Source organism: Convolutriloba macropyga, chromosome 5, assembly GCF_964194025.1.
Source record: "Convolutriloba macropyga chromosome 5, txConMacr16.3, whole genome shotgun sequence".
Lineage (NCBI taxonomy): Eukaryota > Metazoa > Xenacoelomorpha > Acoela > Convolutidae > Convolutriloba > Convolutriloba macropyga.
In genome coordinates, this window is record NC_134472.1 from 26,558,308 (window position 1) to 26,586,047 (window position 27,740).

The window sequence follows — 27,740 nt, forward strand, 5'->3', positions numbered from 1 at the left end:
TTGGGGTATACCTCTGCATCGTAATGTATATGCGAAAGCAAACCACCGAGACGTTATAATTTAAAAATTGGTCGACTAATACTCTTCATGACCAACTCTCTTCCACATATTTGAATTTCGCTTGCAGAAGACATTACTATTCCACTTTCTTTAACTTTTGATTGAATTGAACACTTTGCATAAGATATTGCATGGCAGATTAAAGTTTTAAATATTCCCATAGACTAAAAAAGGATTTCCCTCGATGAATGTTTTTCTATGGGCACTATTTTAAACGGAAAAATTTTCTGTTTTCTGTGCAAAGACGTCGGCTGACGTAGACAAGTAGTATATGTAAAGCATTAGTTGGTGAAAGCAGATTGGTGAAAAGCAAAATTTAAAAGCTACTTTTCCGGTAAAAAATTTCAAATCAACGTTAGAGTTCAAAAATTTCAAATCAACGTTCAAATCAACAAAATTTCTGCTAAGCACCTCTGAAGTAGCTGATATTTATTTAGGCGGTACAAGTTATGGACAAATTTTAGTCAAGGACATCAAAATCGGTTTCTTTAGATCACGCGTGGGCTTCTTTACTTTTGATAAGCGGATGTCTATATATTTGAGAAAAGATAAATTGAGGAAATCAAAATTAAATGGGAACGAAATGAAAATGTAACATGAACTATCTCGATTACGATAAAAACAGAATTCGAATTCGTAATTTGATGTAACAAAAATGTCTTTCAACGTAAATAGAGAGAGAGAGAGATAAATTATTTACACATTTCAGAATCTAATCATACAATTTTTCTCGGGAGAAAACAATGATAGAAATTGATCTGCTTTCCTGTTATCAACAACCCCTACCCTAGACAATGAATTTGTTCGCTAAAGTTTGTGTGCAGTCTTTTTCATGTTTTTCTAGTAAGTTTTCTTTAGAGCTCTAACAGACAATATTAGGTCAACGCTTTTTTTTGTTGATGTGATTGTTTCGGACTTCAAAATTTATTCCAAAGGAGTTGTCTTTTCTACGTGCCAACCATGGCATTTAGATACCCTACTAATTGAAGAGTTCAAAATAATGCAAAAATCGTGTATCTTATAACATTAGAACCTTGATTCAGTTTTTTTGCCAAGATTCATATCTTGCAAGGTTTCTGCAAAATTATTCCAAGAATTTTGCAACACTTTTCAATTAGGTCTCAAGAATTTTGCCAGATTCGAATCCCGCTATCACACATTGCCAATTCAATTATATAAATATTACTCTCATGTCCTTCAGAAGGGATAACAGGAAACAGCTCAAGGTCAAACAAACTGTTTCAATTGAGTTCACGTTTCAGATAACTCTACTGTGCTGTAGCAGCTACACAAACTTGTCTGAACACCTTCAACAATGCTTTGTGTTTTTCGTCCTGCCTACTTCTCTCGTCCAGATCTTGTTTCGATTTCTTCTCAATGTACACGAGGCGTTTGGCTAACTCTGCGTTCTCATTGTACAACTGGCGAACTAGTTTGTCATGTTTACTCGCGTCCACCATCTGAAATTTTTTTAAAATAGTTTGTAATAGTTCTTCATCTTTTGTCCTTTTTCTATAATATTTTACAATTTTACTACTATGATATACGGCGCAGATGTTGGTAGGATATGTACAGGTTGGGATTATTACGCCAGCTCTCAAAGTTTAATAAGTTATTTTTAAGTAACCCATGATACTGAAGCGCTCGAAATTAAAATTTATACGAAAATGAAATATGTTTTTTGAGAAGCTTTGAAAAAATCTCTTACAAATACAACTATAACCAAAGAATCAATTACAACAAACTGAATCAAGGGCAACCTGTATTTGATAGATTTTGCATGTTAAAAAACCGTTGAAATGTTTATAACGTTTGAAATTTTAGTATAAACGTATTTCGGCCTTTGAGATGTGTCCAAACTTGAAATCAAATCTGTATTCTGAAAGTAAAAGAATTAACCGATGATCAAAAAAATATTTAGACGCAATACAAGACAATGAATGGCAGTCATTATAATCAACTATAGCGATTAATCACAAAATAAATGAATTGATTTGATTGAATATACAACGGACTGTCCTATTATGGGACAATAATTGGTATATGCCCGTCTTGAGGTATTAACCTGTTGTTTACTGTCGTTTAGAGTTTTCTCAAGTGTTGTCTGTAGTTGTGCCACTTTAGTGTTGAGAAGAGTGTTCTCCTTCTCCAGGTTTTTACTCTTTTCACCTGTCTCAAACTTCTCATTGGCTAATTTGCTCAACATAGAGTCCACCTCGTCACGTGGCAGAGTCTTGATTGCTGTCGCGGCTGAAAAAACGGGACTGAATCAACCCAGAACGGGTCGCCGTAGAGTTTATCGGCAATAAAAGTCGCCGGTTGGAAAAGTCGCCGGAAAATATTCAGGCCCCAATTATGTATGCTTAGGAAATTAATTACTTCCATAAGGCCAAGCTTTTAGCTATTAGTTAGTTTTTATTAGCTATTAGCTAGCTTATACCCTTGGATGAAACGGTTATAAATTATTTATCAGAACTTGAAATTGTTTGAAGAAATTCATCACAAGTTTCAAAGCTTACAATTTTACAAGTGGTAACGAACTTTCGAACAGTAAGCATACCAATGCTTATAATTACGTAGATCTTTACGCACGTTTTCTGAAAGACATTATCGATGAGGAAAATATTTGATCTCCTGACCCTGGGGTTTTGAGATACTTCATTAAACCGACTCAGAAACAATATTGGTGAAGTGGCAAAAAATCAAGACCAGTTGGATCATTTTCATTACCGATATATTGCATTTTGCTTATTTTCCAACACTCTAAGGCTTGACTAAAAAATGGGCTTCAAATTTTTACCAAAAAATAATTTTAAAAAATTGAGTTAAAAATATAATTTTGCAACTCAAAGGAGACGGCAATTTACAAAAATGTCGCTAACGTGGCTAGCTGACTTTTCTAAATATTCTCGGAAGGAAGGGTACAAAAACTGAAGTTTTCTAGCTTTTCACTTGAAAGATTACGGTTATCCTCTTAATTTTTGCTCGAAAATTGAACACATATTTCCTTTGGAAAAAATTGGACCCCGACAATGTTTTTCGAGCTGTTTCTCATAACCACGATGAGGCAGTTAAGCAGGAAATTGCAAAAATTGGGATAAATTGTTACACAATAAAAATATTGTTATCTTAGATTCCAAATTGAACAAACTTGGTAAGCACTTTGATGACAAAAACGCCATCATATCACCAAAAAAAGTTTTGCTGTACCTTATTTGAAAGGCCTATGAAAATATCAACAGAGAGTTGCATGCAAATAATTTAGGGAAACTGTGAGCTGCCTCGGACATAATGATTAGATTGTTAAATTCAGTCAAACAATAGAAAAAGAATCTTTAAATTCCCAAAACCAGACCATCAGTTGCCCTCGCAAAATGATTTTTTTTTAAAACGTGATCTTAAAATGCACAAAAAGTTTGGTTGTCAAAGTTTAAAGAACGACGTTCTCACTAAAATTTTTCCTTTGATTTTCGCATTTTTGACAGTTTTTAAACTGCTTTTACATAATATTTTTTGTAGTTTTTGTTTTCCATTGAACTTAGAATGCAGAAGGAATTCACATCAAGTTAAATTTTTAAAATTTTAGTTTTTGTTGATGTTTTATGTGAGTAAACAATGAACCCAAAATTTTGACCAAAAAACTCATGATACTGTGTGACATATTAAGCAAAGATGAAAAGGCTAGTTTGACCATTTAAAGTTTGAGAATTATTGGTACCAATCGATTCATTCTTTTTTGATTTAGGACCAATGAAAGGTTCTGTTTTTAAAATAATGAGCACTAATGCAAAAAATAAAAACTCGGAAATCTAGGGGGTTCCAATTTCTACCTGAAATGTTAAAAATAGTTTGAGGCGTGAGCGCAAACTTATTTTCACAGTAACAGTTATGAGCACAACAAAAAGAAACAAAACCACTTTTCCCCGCAAGAGCTCCACAAGAGCTTCACCTGCGCAACTCTCAGCTAATGAAAAATAAAGAAAAAATAGATTGTACAGTATGCAATAGCAGTAAGTATGACGCAAATCAAATACCTCATTTTTCTGAATTTTGACACTCTTAGGGCCAATTTTTGATGAAAAACGTTTCATTGTTAAATATTGGAGGACACCTGAAAAAATCGATGACAGTATTTCATTCAACAAATGTCTTTGAAAAAAAATGCTATCGATCTGATTCAATCAAATTTAAGATCCAAAATTAAGACATAAGAAAAAAATTAAAACAAAAACATCAAAGATCAGAAACAGAAAAGGACAGGGAAAATACAAAACCCAGACACAGCTCAAACCGACAAAATAATTGCCCATCAACCACAAATTGACAACTTTAGGACAAAACTTTTAGAACAAAACCTTTGAAGAAAAGTCTATAACCCAATCTTATAATAGAATTGTAACCACAAAAAATTAATATGAGAAATAATTTGTTACCCTCACAGCAAACCATTATTTCGCTGCCTTAAAACCACTTTCATGAGAACAAAAATACATGGCTTCTCGAATTTTATCAAAATTTTATAAGGTGCAGAAAGGGGTGTATTGAAAACGTGATTTTAGTTGGTCATATCCTTTCGAGCAAAGACATTCCTAATTTTGCGCCCAGAAGTTAAAACTGAAACAAAAATGAGATCAAGGGCATTTTTTGGAGACACTGGTGGTAAGGGATTTTTTATCCCATTCAATTTCAGTGTTTATTGATAAATCATGTGGATGCCCGTGCACTCAAAAGTAAAAAAAAAACGTTGTAATGATGAAGGAAAAACCACCTCGAAGGAAATCAAAATTAACTTTGACCAATTTTAGGTGGCACTCAAGTAGTGTAATCAAAACAGCTAACTCATTGGCTCCAGCGAAATCCATATTAAATAAAAACTTTATTGAGATATTTTTCGCCTTTCCTTCATAGAAAAAATCCTATGTAATGTATATCAGAATGCGTAATTTTGACAAATTTATATGGTTGTAATAACAGAAAAAAGCAAGAAAATCCGCAAATGTGAGCGAAAAATGAAGAACTTGTGTTTTTCTATATTTCTTTTTAAATCCTATATTGAGAATTTTTTATTACTAGAGAGAAAAAAACTTCAATTTCAGACGAGGTGTTCAGAAGCATAAAACATTGCCATGAAGCAGCCATACAAAAAGCATTAAACAGAGTTATAGAGTTATAACACATTGATGGTCAGTATAAAAGATAACATTTTTACAAAAGGAAGAGAATTTATTATAGTTTATTTTAACTAAATACCTCAACAATGGCGGATACTTTTGATGGATACAGTGCTGCACGTTTCATGCCATCAACTTTCCACGCATTGACAATGTTAAGAAACGGACTTCAAGGAGGTCAGAAATTACTCTCTTCAATGATCTTCTGCGCTTCAGACTCGTTATTTCTCATTGCCCTCTTATTAGTCTCTTAATAATAATTTCTTAATAATATTAATCAAAGGCCTCACAAGATATATATTTATCAATGTGATATCTATCATTTATTTGATACCCCTATCTGACACTTTTTACATACATAACTGTTTACTGTTTTGCGCGGAGCTGAGGGGATTATGGTTTGATCATTAAAAAATAGAACCCTTACTTAGTTTATCAGGCGTCATCCCTTCCATCAGAGCAGCGCCTTGAAGCCGCGATTGGACGGTGTCTTCTTCAATTATAGGACTTTCTTTAGGCAATTGGTCTAATCTTCCTGCATTGGACTGCCTTAGTTTATTTCTACCAACTGGTGTAGAACTGACATCCGGGAGGTTTTTGACGAGTAGTTGATGACATTCAAGCTGAAGGTCAAGTGCCTCACTGTTCATGAAGACAGTTTCGTCTACCAACGCACTGAGCTGTTTCTAAAATAATTAATTAGGACCTTAATGATTAGACAAAATGAGTCTGCATCCCTGGTGATTCCGGAATTTTTTGTTCCGACCCATTTTAGTGGGGGGGGGGGGGGGGCTAAATGCTCAAATGGGTTTTTTGTTCAGTCAATTTTCGCCGATCGATATATTAATTGTACAGTGTTGTGAGTGGTATCATTAGAAAGCCTGTCGTGTCAAGCGTAGAATTTCAAGTTAAAAAGATTTTTTTTTGAATTTATCTTTATCCGAGGAGAAAAGGAGGTTTAAACATTTAAGAATGCCATTTTCACTTCCTATGTTTGGTTCACACTTTTCGTATTTTTTGCTGAAATTTTGTTAATGTTTGCTCAAAAATGTGAAAATGATACAAATGCGAACCATAATCTGTAAGTTTGATTTACGTTTAAAGATAAGAGAGTTGCTGAAAAGATAAAAAATACTTTTGAAGAGAAAAGAGTGTTGTTTTACGTAAATTTGTTTTACGATCGAAGATGAAAGAGAGTTGCCGAATTGATTGAAACATCAGTGTTGGCCAAAATTTTGGCTAAATTTTTTAAAAATTCTGAAATTATTTTTTCATTCTTTTTTCCTGAACAAAAGTACCAAATATTCCTATTTAGCCCACTTTGTACAGAATTATCGGTACTGTATACATAAACACTGCTGACATAACTTTCGCTTACACAGATAGGGAACATTTGTACCTTTGGTTCTTCAGAAAGTGTTCCTGAACTAATAACATTTTAGCGGTCTTTCATTTATTTTTGATATTTAAAGATTTCCGATTGCCAAAAAATCTTATACGCACTCATCTCGAAAAAGGAATTTCCTAACAGCCGCACAGCGATACAAAGGCCAGTTTTGATCTTATCGTTGACTTTTGCGATGATAACAGGTCCGTATGCTTTTTTGGGTCTGACTTTTAACTTTTTTTTTCTTTTTTCGTCCCAGTTAAATAAAATTGTCCCCTGAGGCCAAGTGATTAGATATTAGTTTTCTTGAGTAAAACTCACGATTTTTATTGCCTGGAAAAACAGTTTTTGTAATTTTTTTTAAAAGTCATGAGGTTTTATAGCAATTTGATATAATTTTGTGGTCTAGTGATAAATTATATACGATAAAAACCTCTATTTCGCTATCTAAAGAGCTTATAATGAAACTCACAAATAATTTCAGTTGACAACTAATAATTTTTTGAATACTGATAAATATCCAAAATTCATCGTTTATCTTTGAATTTTATTCAAATTAGCTATTTCGGAGATATTTGGAACAATTTTTTTTTATTATAAGGGACAAGCAGCAATAGCGTGACCAGTTTGGGTCTAAAAGAGGAAGTTTACAATTAAAAACTCCTCGGATTGTAATGGCGCGCTCTCAGTTTTTAAGAAAAATATTCTTGATGTTGTTTTTTTTAATTTGTTACCCAACGGAATGACATCAAATCCAAATTCTAAACGTGCAAATAAAAACCAAAAAACGTACATGATAATTTCAGAAGAAATTCTATGGCTTTTTCTGGCATGTACACTGTTTAAGTAAAATTGACCGTAAAATTTGAAATCTGCCTGTTTTCGTTGTTTTAGCAGCCTTTTGCCAAAACCACAGTAATGGCATGTCAATTTCACCTTCTAAGCAGTAAAAAGTCAGTCTATTTGTCTAAATAACAGTCAATCTAAAGCTGATGACTGTTATTTACTAAAAATTTTCAAAAAAAAAATTTAGAAATTATTTTTTACAGATTTAACAAAGTTACTCTTATAATCTGCTTCTTTTTTAGCGTATTCTCAGCAAAACATACGTCGCATTCTCTTTCAAGAAGATTCGAACTATTGCAGTTTTACCGATTGAGTAATTGCTTTTAAGCATTTTTGGTTATTTATCTAATAATCACAGGTTTTATATCATATTAATGTTGAATGAGGGCGCAATTAATTATATCTAGTATTTTTTATTATGATTTTAGCGAATAGATTATGATTTTATAGGCGTCGACGCCGTTTTCTTTAAAAATTTATTTGAATTTTTGAGTTTCGCCCATGTTTGTTGTTTTTAATCCTGTAGCTTCTGGATAACAACAGACTTCATCGGCCTTATATGGAGGTAATAATTGATTCATTTAATTATTTCAGATTATAGCTATTGGTTTCTATTACTTTGAAATTAATTTTTTTTTCGAAAAGTATAAACGTATATGTTATCTTCGCCCTTTATGTTTCTTAGTTTATTATTATTCTCAATAATGGCAGGTCCCATAACTTTTATGGTGAAATTCGAGTCAATTTGTGCAGTTTAGTTTTTATCTAATGCTATTTTGGCTTTATCTGTAAATTTTTTGGATCTTCTCCATTTGTTCCCCCGCCAGTACGTTAAGATCCCAGCTACAGAGGACGTGTCATTATATAATATGTCATTATGTATAAATATGTCACGTAGGTCAAGAGGTGTCACAAAATATGAACGAACCCACTTAGCTGGAGCAAATACGTAAAATATCCGTTTTTTTTTTAAAAAGGTAGCCAATTTATAAAGGTAGTTTTCGTCGTATTTATTGCTTGTTTATTTAATTCTGTTATCTCTTTGTTCTTCGTCTCCTTAATGGTTCAACAGCCTTCTCATGGTGCATTTTTTAATGTGTATAGTGGTTTGGGCTTAATGCATTTTTTTAATTGGACGCACAACTTTTTTTTGAATAGTATACGATCTTTTAAATGCTTTCAATCTCTTCCTAATTTGGTGGTCATTCAAGTGAAAAGTGTTGTTAAGCAGGGTCGGGACATTATATGCGAACGCACATTTCCCTTGACTCCTTTTTTGTATAAGATCTGATAGAGAACTTACAGAAGATAAATTTCTCCTTCACGATGAAGTTTCTGCTAATCAGATCTAACAGAAGACAAAATTTCAGCTTATCAGATCAGACACCAGAACAAAGTTTTGCAAGAGTAATTTTGGTCTGGTAAGATCAGATAAAACAGCTTAAAGGAAGAACTTTTCTCAAGCTGGAATCTTAATTGTGTAGGTTGGGATAAAAAACAACTTATAAGATAAAAGTTCTTCGTACGGAAACTATAAGACCTTATAGGACATGCCGTCTTATTTGATTTTACGTTAAAACGGTCTATAAAAACGTCAGATGTTTATAAAAACATTATATAACAAGCTATAAAAAGCAAACAATCAGATTTAAAAATAAACTTAAAAAACAAAAAAAAAACAAATTGCAACAGTTTTTTCGACTTAAAATTTCTTTGAGTCTCAACCACTTCTTATAATGTGTTTTGTCAATAAGCGCCTGATTCTTCTTTAATCTTCTTTGGACTAGTATCAGAATCTTGAATTGCAGAACCCTTGTAGTCTTGTGGATTAAAATATTCAGAAATCTCGAAATCTTGAAGACCGTTTATGCTGTGACTGAAGATAGTATTACAAACTAAAACCCGTTTTTGCGGCAGCAAATGTTTCTTTTTTTGAGTTGAAAAATGTTATAAACTTTTTTAATGTAAGACCTAATGAGGCATATTTTTTAATGTGTAAAATCTGATGTGACGAATTTTATCCTTTATGATCGGATAAGACAGAACTAAAATCGTATAAGATCTGATAAGATGAATTTTTGCTATTCAAGATATGAAAAAGTAAAATGGCATCGAGTAAGATCTGATAAAAGGGCGTTTTATCGTGTAACATCTGTTTTTATCTTATCAGATCTGACAAAAGGATGCACCCTTCAGATATCCCGAAAAAAAAACAACTTTAAAGGAGATCAAAAAGTTTGAAAGATCTTACTCAATACCAATATAATCCGGTAGAGTACCGAAAACCACCCAAAGAGTCCTCCAACAGAATCACTGTTTTAACGAATTCAGAAAAAAATCGGAGCCTTATAAAAAATAGAATTTGTGGGTATACTCTATTTTGCCCCTCCACCCAGCTAATATCTTTTACATCCTGGGGCGCACGTGCTTTTTCACATAATAACCTGCTATATAACAACATATAAATTGTTACGGGAGGTGTAAAAAACAGTGGGGCGCAAATTATAACATGCACTTAAAGAAGGTAGGAGGCAGGTAGGGCGAAAATCGATGGGGGTAATTGCAGTTTAATTAGCGAGGAAGGGACTGCAAAAATGACTTCATAAATTTGGATTGTACAAGCAGTTCCTATATACCATACATTGGAAAGTAGGATATTGTTAAAATGCATCAGAACTAAAATTTAGTAGAACTATCTTTATTCAAAACGGCATAATCGAAGGTATCTTTCGATTTTGAAGATGCGAAAATGTTTATCTCAGTTTTGAGTTTTGATAATAATAATAATGATGGAGAGGGTAGAGGGTGGTTCGGATAATAAATGTTGTTAGAGATCTTACGGTATGGTTTGAAAGGTGGGAAACAAGTTGAGAGCATTTGTTGGGGGTTGGTTAAGGGGTTAATGTGGAGTTTGGAGGATAAATGCAGGTTGGAGGGGGTCAAAGAATGGGGTTGGGGAGTTGGCGCCAGTGAGGTTATTGTTTTTTGTCACTTTTTTAGGGTCAAAACTTCTCACAAATGTGATCTTGAATTTTACCGGTCTCAATTACTATACATTGAAAACCAAGCTACTGTTAGTGCCCAATGCTCAAAAACAGAAATGAACGTCCTAAAATAGACAGAAGGTAATGTTCGCAACGAAAGACGTAATGCTTACTTACTAAACATCAGAAGCTAAGCTGAAGTCAACGTCCAATCTTTGATACCGAAGTTAACGTTCTTATACATAATTCAACATCTTAAAAAAAGTTAAAGTTCAATCATGAAGGGTTTTGCTGCTACAAAAAATCTGAAAAAAAGGATCTATTCTGTTTTGCCCCCCCCCAGCGTGGGCTTATATTTTTTACGCCCCCAAGCGCACGCGCTGTTAAAAATTTTTCATCGAATTGTAAAATACCAAAACACTGGTATCTGCTTATGCAAACATAAAACGACTAACGCCGGACAATTTGCTCTCAAACAACAGGCGGGTTAATTTAGTAATTTAATTCAGAGGGGGCGAAGAAAAACGTTGCTTTATGAGTGCGCAAAAATACGAGAAGAGCGGAATTCGAACCTGCATCTTCTGTCGTTCTAGAGTTACGCACTTACCACGCAGCTATCCGGTCGCAGTAATCTCCAAGTTAACAATCTCTTTAATTTCTCATTAAAAGCAATAAGGTCAAGCAAAAAATCGAGAATTCAAACGTGAAAGAATCACTCAAGAAGTGAAAGCCAAAAAACGTTTACAATAATTGCTTCAAAGTTGTTCAGCCCTCAACCCTCAAGTTGATAAAGAGCAAAAGACATGAAACAAATTATACCTTTTCGGACGTGGTTAAAGTTACAGCAGGGTTCTCAGTTAGGTCAAGTAGGATCCTCAACTTCTCCTCTGGGTTATGACACGCTTTCTATAACAACAGAACACTTTTCAACTTGGAAAGAATGAAACACATTTTTTGATGGTTAAGTAACTTTCATTCAAAGCATCTGAAATGATGAGGTTAATTAATCTACAGGCCGTAGAAATAAAATTTAAACTGAAAAAAAAAAATTCAGAACAATACGTACTGTTATGAATGAAACCATATTAACAACCGGGTTTGGCAGAATCATCGAAGGAAAAACCCTTAATTTTTTTAAAAGAAGATTAGATTCATCTAGAATCTAAACTTAAAGTCTCGATCAATAAAAACTGCAACTAACTAATGATCCTAGAACACGTGACGAGTCATTGTCCTGGTTGAATGAGTCGTTACTACTTAGAAGTTGGATCGCAAAATTCTCCATCTTCGTGTTCAACTCGTTCACGTTGTCAACCAAGTCTTCACTTCGGCCCTTGGTGAACAAAACATCCATCACAACAATTGTCAACTTTATATCAAAGTTATACTTTCTCTAAGTTATACAATCAAACAGTTATAAGTTAGTTTTAAAATAATAGTTATAAAATAGCTGATAGGTAATACCTGTCCAGTAGAGGATAATATGACGAGCTGTTTGGCTGAAAATTTCAATCTAACTTACTTTAATATCGGATAGTTCGTGGGCATTTTGTTGGGTTTTGGGCACTTTCAAAATCACTTCGTGAACGTCGCTGATTGCTTGAGGAGTATTGGGTTTAAGAACCTGAAATGTGTATATTTTAAAAGATAAATTAAGAAACCTCGTTACTTCAGAGTATTGAACGTTACCATAATCATTCAGAAGATAGAAAAACTATGTGAAAAGCGGGAATACGAGAATTCGATCCAAAAATTTTATTAGATTTGAGACATTTTTTATTTTGCCTGTTAAGTCTGTTATTTTAAGTCTGTTATTTTTTATTTAAATTTAAGTCTGTTAGCTTCAAAAAATCCTCTTGCGATCGCTATAAAAAATTTATCAAGAACAAAATCGTTTAAAAACGTTGGTTTAATAACTGATTCCGCCACAGGAAACATTTATCTTAAGCGTGAAAAGGTCACATTGTAATTAATACTTCTGGGAAATGCTTGAAACTTTGTCCAAATAAAATAAAAGATACACAATTCGTTAAAAGGGAAGAAATACAGAACTCTGATTAGGGATCAAAAACCACCGACAAAATTTTAAAGTGTCGAAAATCGGAGAGTCACGAACAAAAAATAGGACAAATTATTAGCCGTGCATCGCATCAGAAAACAGTTCAAGACCAAAATCAAATGTTTCAATAATGCGCAAAAAATTCTAACATAGCCGGAAAATAGCCCCATTAGACGCTTGTGGCCTTCCATGAATTACAACAACTAAAGAAGTAAGATAGACAGATCGACCATCGTTCCATTAATAGACCACTATACTTTTTGGGTTAGGTTCGAACTGTCAATTTTATGACACATACGGTCTATAAGGAAAAAGTCCTAAAAGAGCTTTTTCAAAATTGATATTCAAAATGAAAACTGAAGTCTAATAATCAAGAATCTGTGCATATAAGTTTGGCAGTACTTAGATGCACACTATTAACTAGTAACTTTTCATAAAATTTAAAAATTCATAAGTGAATTTAGAAGTCATTTTTTTGAGTGAGGTAAGTCACGCAATTGACCTAAAAGCAGAAATGACGTCACGTACACAAATTTTACCTGCAAAGCAGTAGAAGTCACTGAAGTCATTGAAAAAGTCAACTCCAAGAAGTCAAATCGTAAGAATCATCGATGGAGACGACGAGTTAAAAAAACATAGGTCCTGACGTACAATTCAAAGAATTTTAACTGACTGAACAAAAAAGCGACCTAGAATGGACTATGAGTGAACTGGGAAAACCATTTCTGAAAACATCAGATCAAAAAAATAAAAACTGAAACTAAATGAACTATGAATGGATTGGGAAAACCATTTAGAAAAAAAATCTGATCGAAAAAAACTGAAAAACAGTAAAACCCAAAGTTAAATTGCGGGAGCTGAACAAAAAACCACTAGCGAGAAAGCGAGTGTTTGTTCAAAAATCATGAAAATGTATCAACAGATATTAAAAAAAAGACAGCGCCCCAATACAATTCAAATTCTTTGAATTGTAAAGAATCACGATGTCCCCAATAATATCTGCTATCGCCTCGCGGCTATTAATAAAACACTTTGAGTTAATATAGAAAAAGTAAAACCCTTCTCTAAATTGGAGAGGTCTCTGTTAGTGAATAGGGAACATTCGAAAAAGTAATTTTTGTTCTCATTTTTCTCTCTGCGAAAGTGTCAAATCACAGAATTTCGTACACTATGTCAGATGTGTTTCTTTCTAAAAATTAGTGATAAGATTGGTGTTTTAAACAAACGTTTTTAGAAAGTAATGTAATAAATAGCCGACTTTGCGATCAAGTGAATTTATCTCAAACATTTATCTCTGACGAGTAGTTAGATTCGGTATTAGCTAGTTCGATAGCCGGAGTGTTCTCAGGGAGTATAGCTAAATCTTAACTGAGAGAGAGGGGAAAGGAATAGAAAAAAGGAGTGAATGGGGGTTTAATTGAGGCGGCTGGATTAGAGGAAGGAGTCTTATGTCTCCAAGATTAGGAGCGGGGGGGAGGAGTCAGAGAGATGAATGAGGTAGATCTAAACCGCCAAGTAATATGATCTAAGAGAAACTTAACGAAAAAATCTAACGAAAATTTAACGAAAAAATCTATGAGATGAAGTCTTGCTGGTATGAAAAAATTGCATAAATAACACCAATAGCACTATTACTTCCAAATTTAGTTTGAGAGCAAATAAATCGTTCAGAATTTCTCTTTGTTTTTTATCATCTGATCAGATGAAATTAATGCAAGCGTTGCCAAAAAGTGCGTTCGACTGAAATTTAGAGAGGAAATTCAGCAAAAACGGGAATAAGTTACATTAAAATTATTCAGATTTTATTTTTCCAATTTATTTTTCTTGATCAAATTTTCACTTTTTCTTTACATATCGCCGATAAAAAGGAAAAAACTTTTTCTTAGCCCTCAGGATCTAGTTGTGATTTATACAAACATTATCCGAAAACTGAAAAAGGGAAACAAGTCAAAAAGAAAATCAGAAACATTGCCTTGAGGGGGGGGGGGTGATGACAGATCGCGCTGAAATTTAGAATCAACGCAAAGCCAGAAACCTAAAGTACATTTAGTTAGGTTAAGTGCAGTTTAGATTGTCTCTAGAATTTCTTTACTTTCTGTGGTTGTTTTAACAAATTTAAAAAAAAATAACTCGCTCATTTATTGCGAAACTGATCACATTAGAAATGAAGGGTTTTTGAAAGATGAAAACAGATTTTTTTCAATTCACATGCAAATTACAAATTTTCTCTGTATCATTCAAACAACTCCTAAAAGTGAAATGAAAAATTTGATAACAAAGAATGTGCCTCAATATTGCTAAATCAGAGCTTTTAAGGACAGCGTGTAACGTTTTCTGATTTATAAAACACAAGTAGAGGCAGAGTGCAAAAATTGTCGCGAATGTTAAACTAGAACGATTACTTGATATGCGCTGCAAATTGAGTTTTAAATATGTTTCAAAATATTTGCGTGTTTTTTAAATTCTAGCTTGTAACACATCTGCTAGATTTTAAAAAACAAATTGGCCTATTTTGCTCATGAAGAACTCAAAAAGACGAAACTTTTGGATAAATTTATGAGAATTTTTTTCGAATTTTAGTGTCAACTTCACAGTTTCAGATACAGTTGCATCAAGAAGTTTTCAATTAATGTTTCAAACAGAACATGAAGAAAGACTTAAATGAGCCGTGACACAAGTAAAAATTCGAAACTAAAATTTTGTTTTTAAATCTAGCTGGTAACACATTTAAATCTTGCTGGTAAATGTCCACATTTAGTTGTTCAAGAAAAACATTGCAGACTCAATTGGACGCTGACAAACCTGGAGTAAGGATCAGTTGCCAAAAAAAAATAGAAGTGCTTTCTTTATGTTGGTATTTGTGTCTGCGAGTTTGATTGTGTAATGTGGGTGGTGTGTGTGTTTTGCAAGTTTTGTCTGAGTCTGTGTCTTTCAATTTGTACGATATTTATCTTTCTAGAATTAAGGTGTTAAAGGGTTTTCGTTTTGTCTGCCCAAAAAAACTGCAAAATTTTTCAGTTCAAACCGTACAAGTAATTTTTTTTACAAGAGGTATGTTGGAACATACTGTTCTACGCAAAGACTCGCACGATTCATCTTGTTTTTATCGATACGAGATGATACATGTGTCAGGGAACGTTTACCTCTACTCTATTTTATCGTCTTTTGTGTAACGTTTCCTTAAGCTAAATTAATTGACGCGTAGAGTTGACAAAAGAATGACGTGTTGTGGCAAACTTTGGAGCTTTTAATGTTTTACCTTTTTTTAATGAAAAAAATGAAAGAAACAAGCATTTGTTAACATGGGCATTCTCAAGTTTAATGTTTCTGTTCATGATGAAAGTATCGCGACCCTTATTTTTTGCTCAAAAAGAAGTGCTTTTAACATATCTTCTTAATTTAAGAAAAAAAAATTTGCTACCACAACAGTTAGTTTCGAGATTTTCATAAAGTTTATAAAAACTATTTGTTAGCGATCCGACGGGGAAAAACAAGAAAGAGGGAAACGTTTGGGAGATTTTCTAGCCCAAAATTTTCTAGCTCCGCAAAATTTGACCACTATTACTTGAGTAATCGGCAGTTAAAAACTTGACATTCAAGTATTGTCTTAAATAAGGACTCGCTTCAGTCATTGTTCCGACCCTTCTTGAGGGGGGGGTGGAGGAGGGAGGAACTATATACTCAAATGTGTTTTTTTGGTTCAGACAATTTTGGCCGATCGATATATTCATCGTAGAGAGTTGAAACTGGTATCATTAGACAGCTTGTCAAGCGTCAAATATGTAATTAAAAGGATTTTTTTATTTTCGTTTTTTACAGGGAGCTATCGAGGTTTAAACTTTTGAGAGCGAATTTTTGACTAAAATTTCGCCAATTTTGCAAACAATTTGTAAACATTTTTCAAGAAAGTGTTGTTGATCCTATTTTTAAAGACAAAAAATATAAATGGCTTTTTTAGTTTAATCTTTTGTCAAAAATTTTGGCTAAATATTTCACAAAATTCAGTCTTTTTGATCAAAAAAAGCACGAAATAAGTTTCTTTAGTCCACTTTGATTCAATTTGCAGGAACTGCACACCTAAATACCACCAAAACGACCTTTGTAGACTCAAAGTGGGCTTTTTTTACTTCAACTTCCGTTGAGAGTGCTCTGTAATTAAAATTTTGCCATTTTTTGCTATTTTTATTCGTTGATTATCAAAAACGCAACATTTATTTTTGATTTTTTAACTAACAAAATATCTATATCTATGACGTTCGAAACATTAAGTGTTCTTAATGGAAGAAGAGCATTAGCAGGGCCAGTTTTAGACCAATCTTGGACTGATACAATCCAAAAACAATTCGGATTGTAATCAGTCGGATTTTTATTGAAAAAAATTCGATCTTTATATATTATTTAAAAAACAGAGCTTTTCAAATCAAAGCTCACTAGTGATAGGTCCTATTAGCTTCCCAATTAACTCTAAACTAATTATCTAGTATATTGCTTGAACACTCATGGTCGTTTTGACTCTTGAATATTTTTGGTTTTTTAAATAAAGAATGGCTTATTGAAATTTGCCTCCTTTTTTCTTTTAATTTGGTCAATTTGTAGCTGAGTGTCGGTAAAGAAAGAATGCTTCTTCTTTCTAATGAATTAAAAGTCAATTTTTATTGCGGTTTTACGCCTTAAGTTATGGTTTTCTGGTTTTGATACTACTAGATTTCACATTTTTTTAAAAAAAATTTAGGTATTTGCCAATGTTTCATGTTTTCTAGATTTGTCACAATATCATGTTATTGGCGTTCAAGAAAAGACTAACTTGATAATACTAAATTTCTTAAAGACATAGATTCTGGTTTCTTGCGGCTTCGACGCTACTTTCTTGAAGAAATTAGTTCAATTTTTTAATTTTGTCTTTAGATGTCGCTTTTACTTTGTCTTTTTAGTCGAATGAAGTTTCCGGAAAGACCCAGTTTCATCGTCTTTTCATGGAATGATAGATGAGCCAATTTTTGCATATTAGAAAAAAGCTGATGACGTTCATGATTTTGAAAAAAATTGTTTTCCAAGGTTAAAAAAATTTCATTGGTTAAAACGTCTCAAGGGCTTTTTTTAAAATAATAAACGGAAATAATTTTTTTTTCGTAAAAAAAAACAAGTATTACTTAATTTTGCTTTTCTTTTCTTTTTTGTCTACTTGTCACCTAGTTACATTTAATAGAGGTCGGATAATACTTTATCGGTGTTCGAAGAAGGAGAGACCGAAAATATTTTGAGGGCCAAAGTACGGCTTTACGGCTTCGAAATTGTTCTCTGGCAAGTTTTAATTGATTTTTGGTTTGTTGTCTAATTGTTGTTCGTTTTTAACCGCAAACAAAATTGAATACCAACAGTTCTTAATTCACTTCTATAGATGCATTAGTAATTGTAAAACAGAGGGATTTTTTTGTTGATTACAAATGGCTTTCATTACGTTGAAATTAATTGTTTTTTTTTTAAAATAAGCGAATTTCTCAACTTTACTGTTTTTTTATTTTTTGTCTAATTGTTGCCAAGCCTTGTTATGGACTGGTCTCAAATGTTTTCCGGTGAATTACAAAGTTTTTCGTTTAATTTCAGCTTTATTTGGTAAATTTTAGAGTTTTCAGCTTTGTTTTTTAAAACGGACATAAATTTTTTGATGTAATTAATGTTTGTTGTTGTTGTTTGGTCTTGCTGTTCGCCTTGACTGGAATTCTTAATGTTTGAGAGCAAATAAATCCTTCAGAGTTTTTCTTTGTTTTTTTCATCATCTGAGCAGATGAAACTAATGCATGCGTTGCTAAAAAATGTGTTCGACTGAAATTTAGAGAGGAAATATAGCAAAAACGGGAATAAGTTACATTAAATTTATTCAGATTTTATTTTTCCAATTTATTTTTCTTGATCAAATTTTCACTTTTTCTTTACATATCGCCGATAAAAAGGAAAAAACTTTTTCTTAGCCCTCAGGATCTAGTTGTGATTTATACAAACATTATCCGAAAATTGAAAAAGGGAAACAAGTCAAAAAGAAAATCAGAAACAAGTCAAAAAGAAAATCGCGCCGAATTTTAGAATATACGCAAATCCAGAAACCTAATGTACATTTAGTTAGGTTAAGTGCAGTTTAGATTGTCTCGAGAATTTCTTTACCTCCTGTGGTTAATTCTGATAATTTAAAAAAAAATAACTAGCTCATTTATTGCGAAACTGATCACATTAGAAATGAAGGGTTTGTGAAAGATGAAAACAGATTTTTTTTCATTCTACATGAAAATTACAAATTTTCTCTATATCATTCAAACAACTCCCAAAAGTGAGAAGAAAAATTTAATAACAAAGAATGTGCCTCAATATTGCTGAATCAGAGCTTTTAAGGACAGCGTGTAACGTTTTCTGATTTATAAAACACAAGTAGAGGCAGAGTGCAAAAATTGTCGCGAATGTTAAACTAGAAAGATTAGTTGATAAGCGCTGCAAATAGAGTTTTAAATATGTTTCAAAATATTTGCGTGTTTTTCAAATTCTAGCTTGTAACACATCTGCTAGATTTTAAAAAAACGAATTCGCCTATTATGCTCTTGAAGAACTCAAAAAGACAAAACTTTTGGATAATTACATGATAAATTTTTTGAAATTTTAGTGTCAGCTTCACAGTTTCAGGTACAGTTGCATCAAGAAGTTTTCACTTAATGTTTCAAACAGAACATGAAGAAAGACTTAAATGAGCGGTGACACAAGTACAAACTCAAAACTAAAATTTTAGTTTTTAAATCTTGCTGGTAACACATTTAAATTTTGCTGTTAAAAGTCCACATTTAGTTGTCTAAGAAAAAACATTGCAGACTCAAATGAACGCTGACAAAACTGGAGTAAGGACCAGTTGCCAAAAAAAATTAGAAGTGTTTTCTTTATGTTGGTATTTGTATCTGCGAGTTTGATTGTGCAATGTGGGTGGTGTGTGTGTTTTGCAAGTTTCGTCTGAGTCTGTGTCTTTCAATTTGTACGATATTTATCTTTCTAGAAATAAGGTGTTAAAGGGTTTGCGTTTTGTCTGCCAAAAAAAACTGCAAAATTTTTCAGTTCAAACCGTACAAGGAAATTTTTCCAATGCTTATAAGTTTCTCCGAATTGTTTCACTGATAGAACCAAATGGTTTTTCGCAAGTTTGAGAGGTATGTTGGAACATACTGTGCTACGCAAAGACTCGCACGATTCGTCTTGTTTTTATCGATACGAGATGATACATGTGTCAGGGAACGTTTCCCTCTACGCTATTTTATCGTCTTCTGTGTAACGTTTCCTTAAACTAAATTAATTGACGCGTAGAGTTGACAAAAGAATGACGTGTTGCGGCAAACTTTGGAGTTTTTAATGTTTTACCTTTTTTTAATGAAAAAAATGAAAGAAACAAGCATTTGTTAACATGGGCATTCTCAAGTTTAATGTTTCTGTTCATGATGAAAGTATCGCGACCCCTTATTTTTTGCTCAAAAAGAAGTGCTTTTAACATATCTTCTTAATTTAAGAACAAAATTTTGCTACCACAACAGTTAGTTTCGAGATATTCATAAAGTTTATAAAAACTATTTGTTAGCGATCCGACGGGGAAAAACAAAAAAGAGGGAAACGTTTGGGAGATTTTCTAGCCCAAAATTTTCTAGCTCCGCAAAATTTGACCACCCACTATCACTTGAGTAATCGGCAGTTAAAAACTTGACATTCAAGTATTGTCTTAAATAAGGACTTGCTTCACTCATTGTTCCGACCCTTCTTGAGGGGGGGGGGCTGGAGGAGGGAGGAACTATATACTCAAATGGGTTTTTTGGTTCAGACAATTTTGGCCGATCGATATATTCATCGTAGAGAGTTGAAACTGGTATCATTAGACAGCTTGTCAAGCGTCAAATATGTAATTAAAAAGAGTTTTTTATTTTCGTTTTTTACAGGGAGCTATCGAGGTTTAAACTTTTGAGAGCAAATTTTTGACTAAAATTTCGCCAATTTTGCAAACAATTTGTAAACATTTTTCAAGAAAGTGTTGTTGATCCTATTCTTAAAGACAAAAAATTTAAATGGCTTTTTTAGTTTAATTTTTTGTCAAAAATTTTGGCTAAATATTTCAAAAAAAAATTCAGTCTTTTTGATCAAAAAAAGCACGAAATAAGTTTCTTTAGTCCACTTTGATTAAATTTGCAGGAACTGCACACCTAAATACCACCAAAACAACCTTTGTAGACTCAAAGGGGGCTATTTTACTTCAACTTCCGTTGAGAATGCTCTGTAATTAAAATTTTGCCGTTCTTGTTCTTTTTTTATTCGTTGATTATCAAAAACGCAGCATTTATTTTTGACTTTTTAACTAACAAAATATCTATATCTATGACGTTCGAAACAATAAGTGTTCTTAATGGAAGAAGAGCATTAGCAGGGTGGGCTAGTTTTCGACCAATTTTGGACTAATACAATCCAAAAATAATTCGGATTGTAATCAGTCGGACTCATTTATTGGAAAAAATTTGATCTTTATATATTTTTTAAATAACAGAACTTTTCAAATTAAAGCTCACTAGTGAAAGGTTCCTATTGGCTTCCCAATTAACTCTAAATTAATTATCTAGTTTATTGCTTGAAAACTTATGGTCGTTTTGACTCTTGAATATATTTGGTTTTTAGTTAAAAAATGGCGTATTGACATTTGCCTCCTTTTTTCTGTTAATTTGGTCAACTTGTAGCTGAGTGTCGGCAAAGAAAGAATGCTTCTTCTTTCTAATGAATTAAAAGTCAATCTTTATTGCGGTTTTACGCCTTAAGTTATGGTTTTCTGGTTTTGATACTACTAGATTTCACATTTTTTTAAAAAAATTTAGGTATTTGCCAATGTTTCATGTTTTCTAGATTTGTCACAATATCATGTTATTGGCGTTCAAAAAAAGACTAACTTGATAATACTAAATTTCTTAAAGACATAGATTCTGGTTTCTTGCGGCTTCGACGCTACTTTCTTGAAGAAATTAGTTCAATTTTTTAATTTTGTCTTTAGATGTCGCTTTTACTTTGTCTTTTTAGTCGTATGAAGTTTCCCGAAAGACCCAGTTTCATCGTCTTTTCATGGAATGATAGATGAGCCAATTTTTGCATATTAGAAAAAAGCTGATGACGTTCATGATTTTGAAAAAAATTGTTTTCCAAGGTTAAAAAAATTTCATTGGTTAAAACGTCTCAAGGGCTTTTTTTAAAATAATAAACGGAAATAATTTTTTTTTCGTAAAAAAAACAAGTATTACTTAATTTTGCTTTTCTTTTCTTTTTTGTCTACTTGTCACCTAGTTACATTTAATAGAGGTCGGATAATACTTTATCGGTGTTCGAAGAAGGAGAGACCGAAAATATTTTGAGGGCCAAAGTACGGCTTTACGGCTTCGAAATTGTTCTCTGGCAAGTTTTAATTGATTTTTGGTTTGTTGTCTAATTGTTGTTCGTTTTTAACCGCAAACAAAATTGAATACCAACAGTTCTTAATTCACTTCTATAGATGCATTAGTAATTGTAAAACAGAGGGATTTTTTTGTTGATTACAAATGGCTTTCATTACGTTGAAATTAATTGTTTTTTTTTTAAAATAAGCGAATTTCTCAACTTTACTGTTTTTTTATTTTTTGTCTAATTGTTGCCAAGCCTTGTTATGGACTGGTCTCAAATGTTTTCCGGTGAACTACAAAGTTTTTCGTTTAATTTCAGTTTTATTTGCTAAATTTTTCAGTTTTCAGCTTTTTTTTTTAAAACGGACATAAATTTTTTGATGTAATTAATGTTTGTTGTTGTTGTTTGATTTTGCTGTTCGTCTTGACTGGCTTTCTTAATGTTGGCATATCACATCAATCTGATGCATCATTTTTATTCCGCTGAGTTATCGGATTTGGAGGCTATCTTTTCGTTCATACACCAATTTTTTTTGAAAAAAAACTTGTATTTTTGGGGTTTTTTTTATCTGTTCCTCATATGGTAGAGAATTATGCCAAAATTGTGGATGAGCGGGGTCGGAACCTTATGTGCAATCGCACATTGACGAGCCTCCTTGTTTTCGTCTAGCGGCACTTTTATAACTCGATGTGAATTACGAGATAAATCTGTCAAACTTTACCTGGATTAAGGCTTCCGGAACAGTATCGCCGGTTCTAATCAACTTGACAATATTTTCACTGCTCAGCTGTGCAGTTGACTTGACTAATTCGTTTTCTTCACTGAGTTGTTGTCCAAGAATTCTCTGAAAAGCAAAATCAATATATCAAAGACTTTCGGAAATATTCTAGGAATACTTTTATTTTTTAATATTAGTATTCAGAAAACGTAAACGTAAATTGGAAGTGTAATTAGGAATACATATTCCCACATACGAGACGAAGTCCACATATACATATTAGATCAAATAAACACTTGGTTGCGGCGACAAATTCAGCATGCCATATGGACGGTAATGTTTTAAATGGTATGTACATCTCCATTTAAGACCAGAATAAAGTTTTTTTTTTTAAAACAAAAAACATTTTTGACATCAGTTCTCAACAACCATTCGATGAAGCTTCAAAATCTATTAACAGTTTTATGTGCACTTTATGATGGGGGAGCACTGTTGGGACGGTGAAACACTTTTAAGAACCCCTGAGAAAAGCTCAGTTAAATATGATTTTTTGTTTATGGCTCATTTATTAATCAGAGACTTCATAAGCTCATCAGATTCCAGCTTGAATTAAGTATCTCAAGTACGAGAAGAAAATAAGACAGTTGCCTTTTGATCTTGTGACAGTGGACAAGAGTTCTTTGCCAGAGTTTTGACCAGAGATGCCGTTGAGTCACAAACACCGATCTAAAATAATTGAATGTATACTATGTATTAATTTAAAAACCTTTTAACTACTTTACAAACAATGAAAGGGATCTATTCTGCCCCCCCCCCCCCAGTTTTTACCCCCATAGTTTTTACACCCCCCCCCCCCCCCCCCCCGGTACAAATTATATGTTGTTATATAGCACGTTACTTTTTTTATTAAATTGACTTGGTACCCGCGATGCGGGAATCACTTTGTTAATTAATTACAAAAACAGGACCAATTAACAGGATACTGATAGTATTTAAAGCTGAAAGCCTTTAATTTCAACAGAGAGTTCAGCTGTTTCCGAAATAACACTGTTGGATATGTCCAGCAAAAGTTGAGATGTCATTTCGCTGGGTGAGAACATTTGCATATTTCACAACTCTCAAGACAAAATACTCTTCCAATTTGACTGATTTCGTCCAATTGAAATTGGTCCTCAAAAATTGTTTTGCTGCAGAACGGTTACTGCGTGGTCCCTTAAAAAACTTTCCAATAATCATCAAACTTAAGGGCAGTATCACAGTTGCAGATTTTGTTCAGCATAAGAAGATCATTTCGAACCAAAAGCGAATCTTTGTAAAGCAAATCGCATATGCGCCTGGGGGGGGGGGGCGTAAAAGATAGAAGCCCACTAAGCTGGGGGGGCAATTAAGCAATATGTTTGCTTTAGGATTGGCATTGTAAGTTGTCGATAGATTTTCCCTCAGAAAACCATTTTACCCAGAATTCTCTGAATAATTGTTTTTTTAGCGCGACAGGTCCTTCCAAATGATCTCAGCGGAACGTTGTGCCATTTCTTACTCAAAGGGGAGGTGAATTTTTTTGTACAAAAACATTCAAGTTCCTAGCAGATGATTATTTGATGTCGACAGAGTTACATACAGGAAAATCTCTATGGGAGACATGACAAGGTCAAAACGCTACTGTACATAACACCGCAGAGGTACAGAAAAATTGAAATTGGCTGTTTTTGCAAACGTAAATAGTTTCATCCTGTGGCGAAATGAGTTACATTCAAAAATGGAAACTAGTGATGACATTTGTGTTACGTTTTAGAGATCTTTAGGTAACTAAAATCCCAGTGTTCCCCGCTTTGGTCACTCCTATTTGTTAAAACTTGTAACACCCTCTATCATTTCACACCAATTTTTATCCTTGATATAACTGGTATCATTAACATTGGTACTATATGGCCATGCCTCAGCAGATATCACAACCAAACATTCGATTGAATTTAGTTAGTTACTCGCGGTCAAGTTTGACTGTGACAATTTAGGTATACTTCAGCGGGTTCATGATTTTTTAGCGGCCTAAAATGTTGAATTAGGGATCTGTAAGATGACAAGTTGAATGACAAAATAATACATAGGATTTTTAAAGAAGGTTAAGTTCTAAAGAACAAAACTAAATAAAAAGAGTGGGTTTAATGAATAATATTGCTGCAAAGTTACTTCTCTTGACACGGATTGAAGGTCATTTGGAGTGAATTCAGCCTCACAGTTAGCATAAATGCCATCTAGCAGAATCTGGTTTGAGTCATCGATGTAGATCTTTCTGTTCTTCAATGTAACGATATCCTCCTATAATCATAACAGCTCATTTTTTCTGCTCATTGTCATTTATTCCCTCTTAAATATTGTAGCAATTATTTGCCAAAAACTTCATTTAATATTTTGTTCAAAATGACGATATCCAATATCCATAATTAGCTTGACAGGTAACCCAATCAGCAAAACTGTGCAAATAACCAAAAAAATGTCATCCATCTATTGAGAGTAGTTCTACACGACATTGCGAAAATGTTCGTTCCAACTTAGAAAGATTCTTCGATCATAATATTACTTGGTTTGAGTTCATCTTAATAAGATCAAACTGCGCAAGATTAATATAGTTCAAATTAAAATGGACATACCTCTATTTCTGAACGTACATCTGATGGCAATTGACTCAAACTCTTGCTCAAGCTCTCCACAGTCTTGAACACCTGTTAAAAACTTTCCAAATGGTAAAAGTAAACCATTATAATACCCAAAAATTAGTTACAAAAGTCAGGAATGATACCTTAGTTGATCATAGTTTTCATTTGTCTAATAGATTGGGCTTTGAAAACCAAACCAATCTACCATTTCTAAAAAGCATAAAAACTGTCAGCTTGTTGATATACAACCTCATTGTGTTTCTCACAGTGAAGACTCAAATGAAGCTTATCATAAAACGAAGATTTGCCATTATCTTTGAATGAAAAAAAAACAAATTTTAGGGAATAAAATGTTCTACAAACAATCAGCTCAAGCAAGCCTAGATTACAAGAAATGAACGAAACAATTTCAGAAAAACTTATAAGCGTCTTTCAAAATATGTCTGCCCAAAAGCGACCAATTTTAAAGTTTGATAGACAAAATAACTGCCGCAGATTTTATGATTAAAAGATTTCAACAGAAGTGTTTGAAACGTTTGAGTAAAAATAAAACTCAAGATGATGTCATAACCAAGCATGACCTCATTTTGGAGCAGCTTCCCGGACGGAACTCCAAGTCAAGATCAGTACTGGGCCCGTCAAAAGGCAAGTCTACAGGCACATATAAGTACTGTGCAGGTCTAAACACAAATCTGCAAGTCTGACAAGTGTTTGCCAAGACTTTAATTACACTTGCAAGTTGATTCCCAAGTCAAAACCAATGTTTCAAACATTTTCGAGTGAAAATTTCAAATTCCAAAAAATTTTGCAACATGCAAAGATTTTTGCATTAAATTTTATGCACTTTCTCGGGGCGCCTGACAACTGATACCAGCTAATAGCAAGTGACACAGCGGACCCGGGAAGGTTATATGGGGCCCTTTTCAGGTATTTCTGAGCCATTTTTAGCCGGTTTTTAGCCGTTTGGAGCCGAAATTTAGCCGAAAATCAAAAATTCGTGATTCTTTCAGATTTGCAAATTGACGAGCATTCCTATCAAAGGAAAAATTGTGGAAAAGGGTAACGCAGGGTAACCCCTGTCTCAAGGCCCTGTTATCCACCAGCAAGCGCTGGATGATACTGTTTCGGCCTAAAATGTACCAAATCAGCCAGTATATGGATCTAACCAAAATGCCTCAAATATGCCGATTTCGACGCTTCAATCCAATCTAGCCAGTGAACCAATTTTGCCATTAGTTAGTTCAAATGTGTTACAATTGTTCGTGTAAAGATTGATAATAACCCGTATGAGGTATAATCGAGTTTATGAGATATAATCAATAATCCATGATGTCGGGGGTTCATGGCTCGTTGTTCCATATTGTTTTAAATACTCATTGAAATAAGATTTCATATATATATATATATATATATAATTATTTATATATATATATATATATATATATATATATAAATATATATATATATATAGTTTTACAGCAATTTTTCAATCATGGGCGTTCAAATGAGCTATGCCCCTTCACGATTAGATTAATAGTTGGTCAGAAATTCAGATTTCGAGTTCGGTACCCTTTAAAAAATGGGTATTTCTGATGCTCGTTCTGATGCTCGTTGAGCTATTTTTGACTTTTTTGGATATTTTTGACGCTTTCTAGACGTGCCAAGTCTTGGCGAAGACTTGCTTTAAGACTTGCACGTCTTGGCCATGACTTGCAGTTAGACTTGAACGTCTTGGCCAAGACTTGTATTCATGATCAAAGCTCTGAATCAGTACTGATATAAGACTTGCCATTTGACGTACCTAGTACTTATATTCAGTAGCAGCTCAGTCCGGGTTTGCTTCGTTTCTTTGATGGAAAAAATATTGAATAAAATTAGACTTCTATAATTGGTACTTAACTGATAATTAGCGGAAATTAATTGGATGACAACTTGAATCATTGTTTTGTAATTCAACGTTTCTCTACTCATAGTTCTGCTAGTTGATGGGAAAAGACTTTTTCCCTTTTGATTTTCTGCTGACTCTTTGTTAAAGATGTGAATGTCAACTGAGCATAATATCATTAGCAGATAATTGTCTCCTATGATACATCCATTTGCGGTCCTTATTTTGCTTTGGCGCCGTAAGAGGTGACGAGTTGATAGTATGCCCACAGTGAATATGCAGAGGTGAAAAGTTCTGATTGAGGATAAAACTTATTCGTTGACCATAGTGCTGGTATCTTCTCTGTGACGATATGCTTCAAAATAGCAACTGAAGAATACAGAATAAATATATCTGGGTGGATCTAAGGTGGGCTGCTCAAAATTTTTGCAATGATGTCTTTAATTATCCTATCTTACAAATCAAATTGTTTTTGTATAATGCTTATAGCTTATTACTTATGCTTATAGCTTTGGCTCATAATCCTCATATGTTAGAACCTCCAGAA

The 27,740-nt window shown here is 33.2% G+C and overlaps 1 protein-coding gene across 1 annotated transcript in view; it reads right to left on the reverse strand.

The window, feature by feature from the left end:
* Positions 1–1,199: 1,199 nt before the first annotated feature.
* Positions 1,200–27,740, reverse strand: part of LOC142339270 (uncharacterized) — a 70,093-nt gene continuing 43,552 nt past the window's right edge. The window contains exons 9-18 of the mRNA XM_075389173.1: positions 25,303–25,374; positions 24,842–24,970; positions 23,303–23,380; positions 22,658–22,780; positions 11,971–12,072; positions 11,650–11,781; positions 11,268–11,354; positions 5,659–5,917; positions 2,126–2,310; positions 1,200–1,520 (exon numbers count right to left, since the gene is read on the reverse strand). Of these exons, the coding sequence (XP_075245288.1) occupies positions 1,329–1,520; positions 2,126–2,310; positions 5,659–5,917; positions 11,268–11,354; positions 11,650–11,781; positions 11,971–12,072; positions 22,658–22,780; positions 23,303–23,380; positions 24,842–24,970; positions 25,303–25,374 (1,359 nt within the window). The 3' untranslated portion in view covers positions 1,200–1,328. The remainder of the gene's footprint in view (positions 1,521–2,125; positions 2,311–5,658; positions 5,918–11,267; positions 11,355–11,649; positions 11,782–11,970; positions 12,073–22,657; positions 22,781–23,302; positions 23,381–24,841; positions 24,971–25,302; positions 25,375–27,740) is intronic.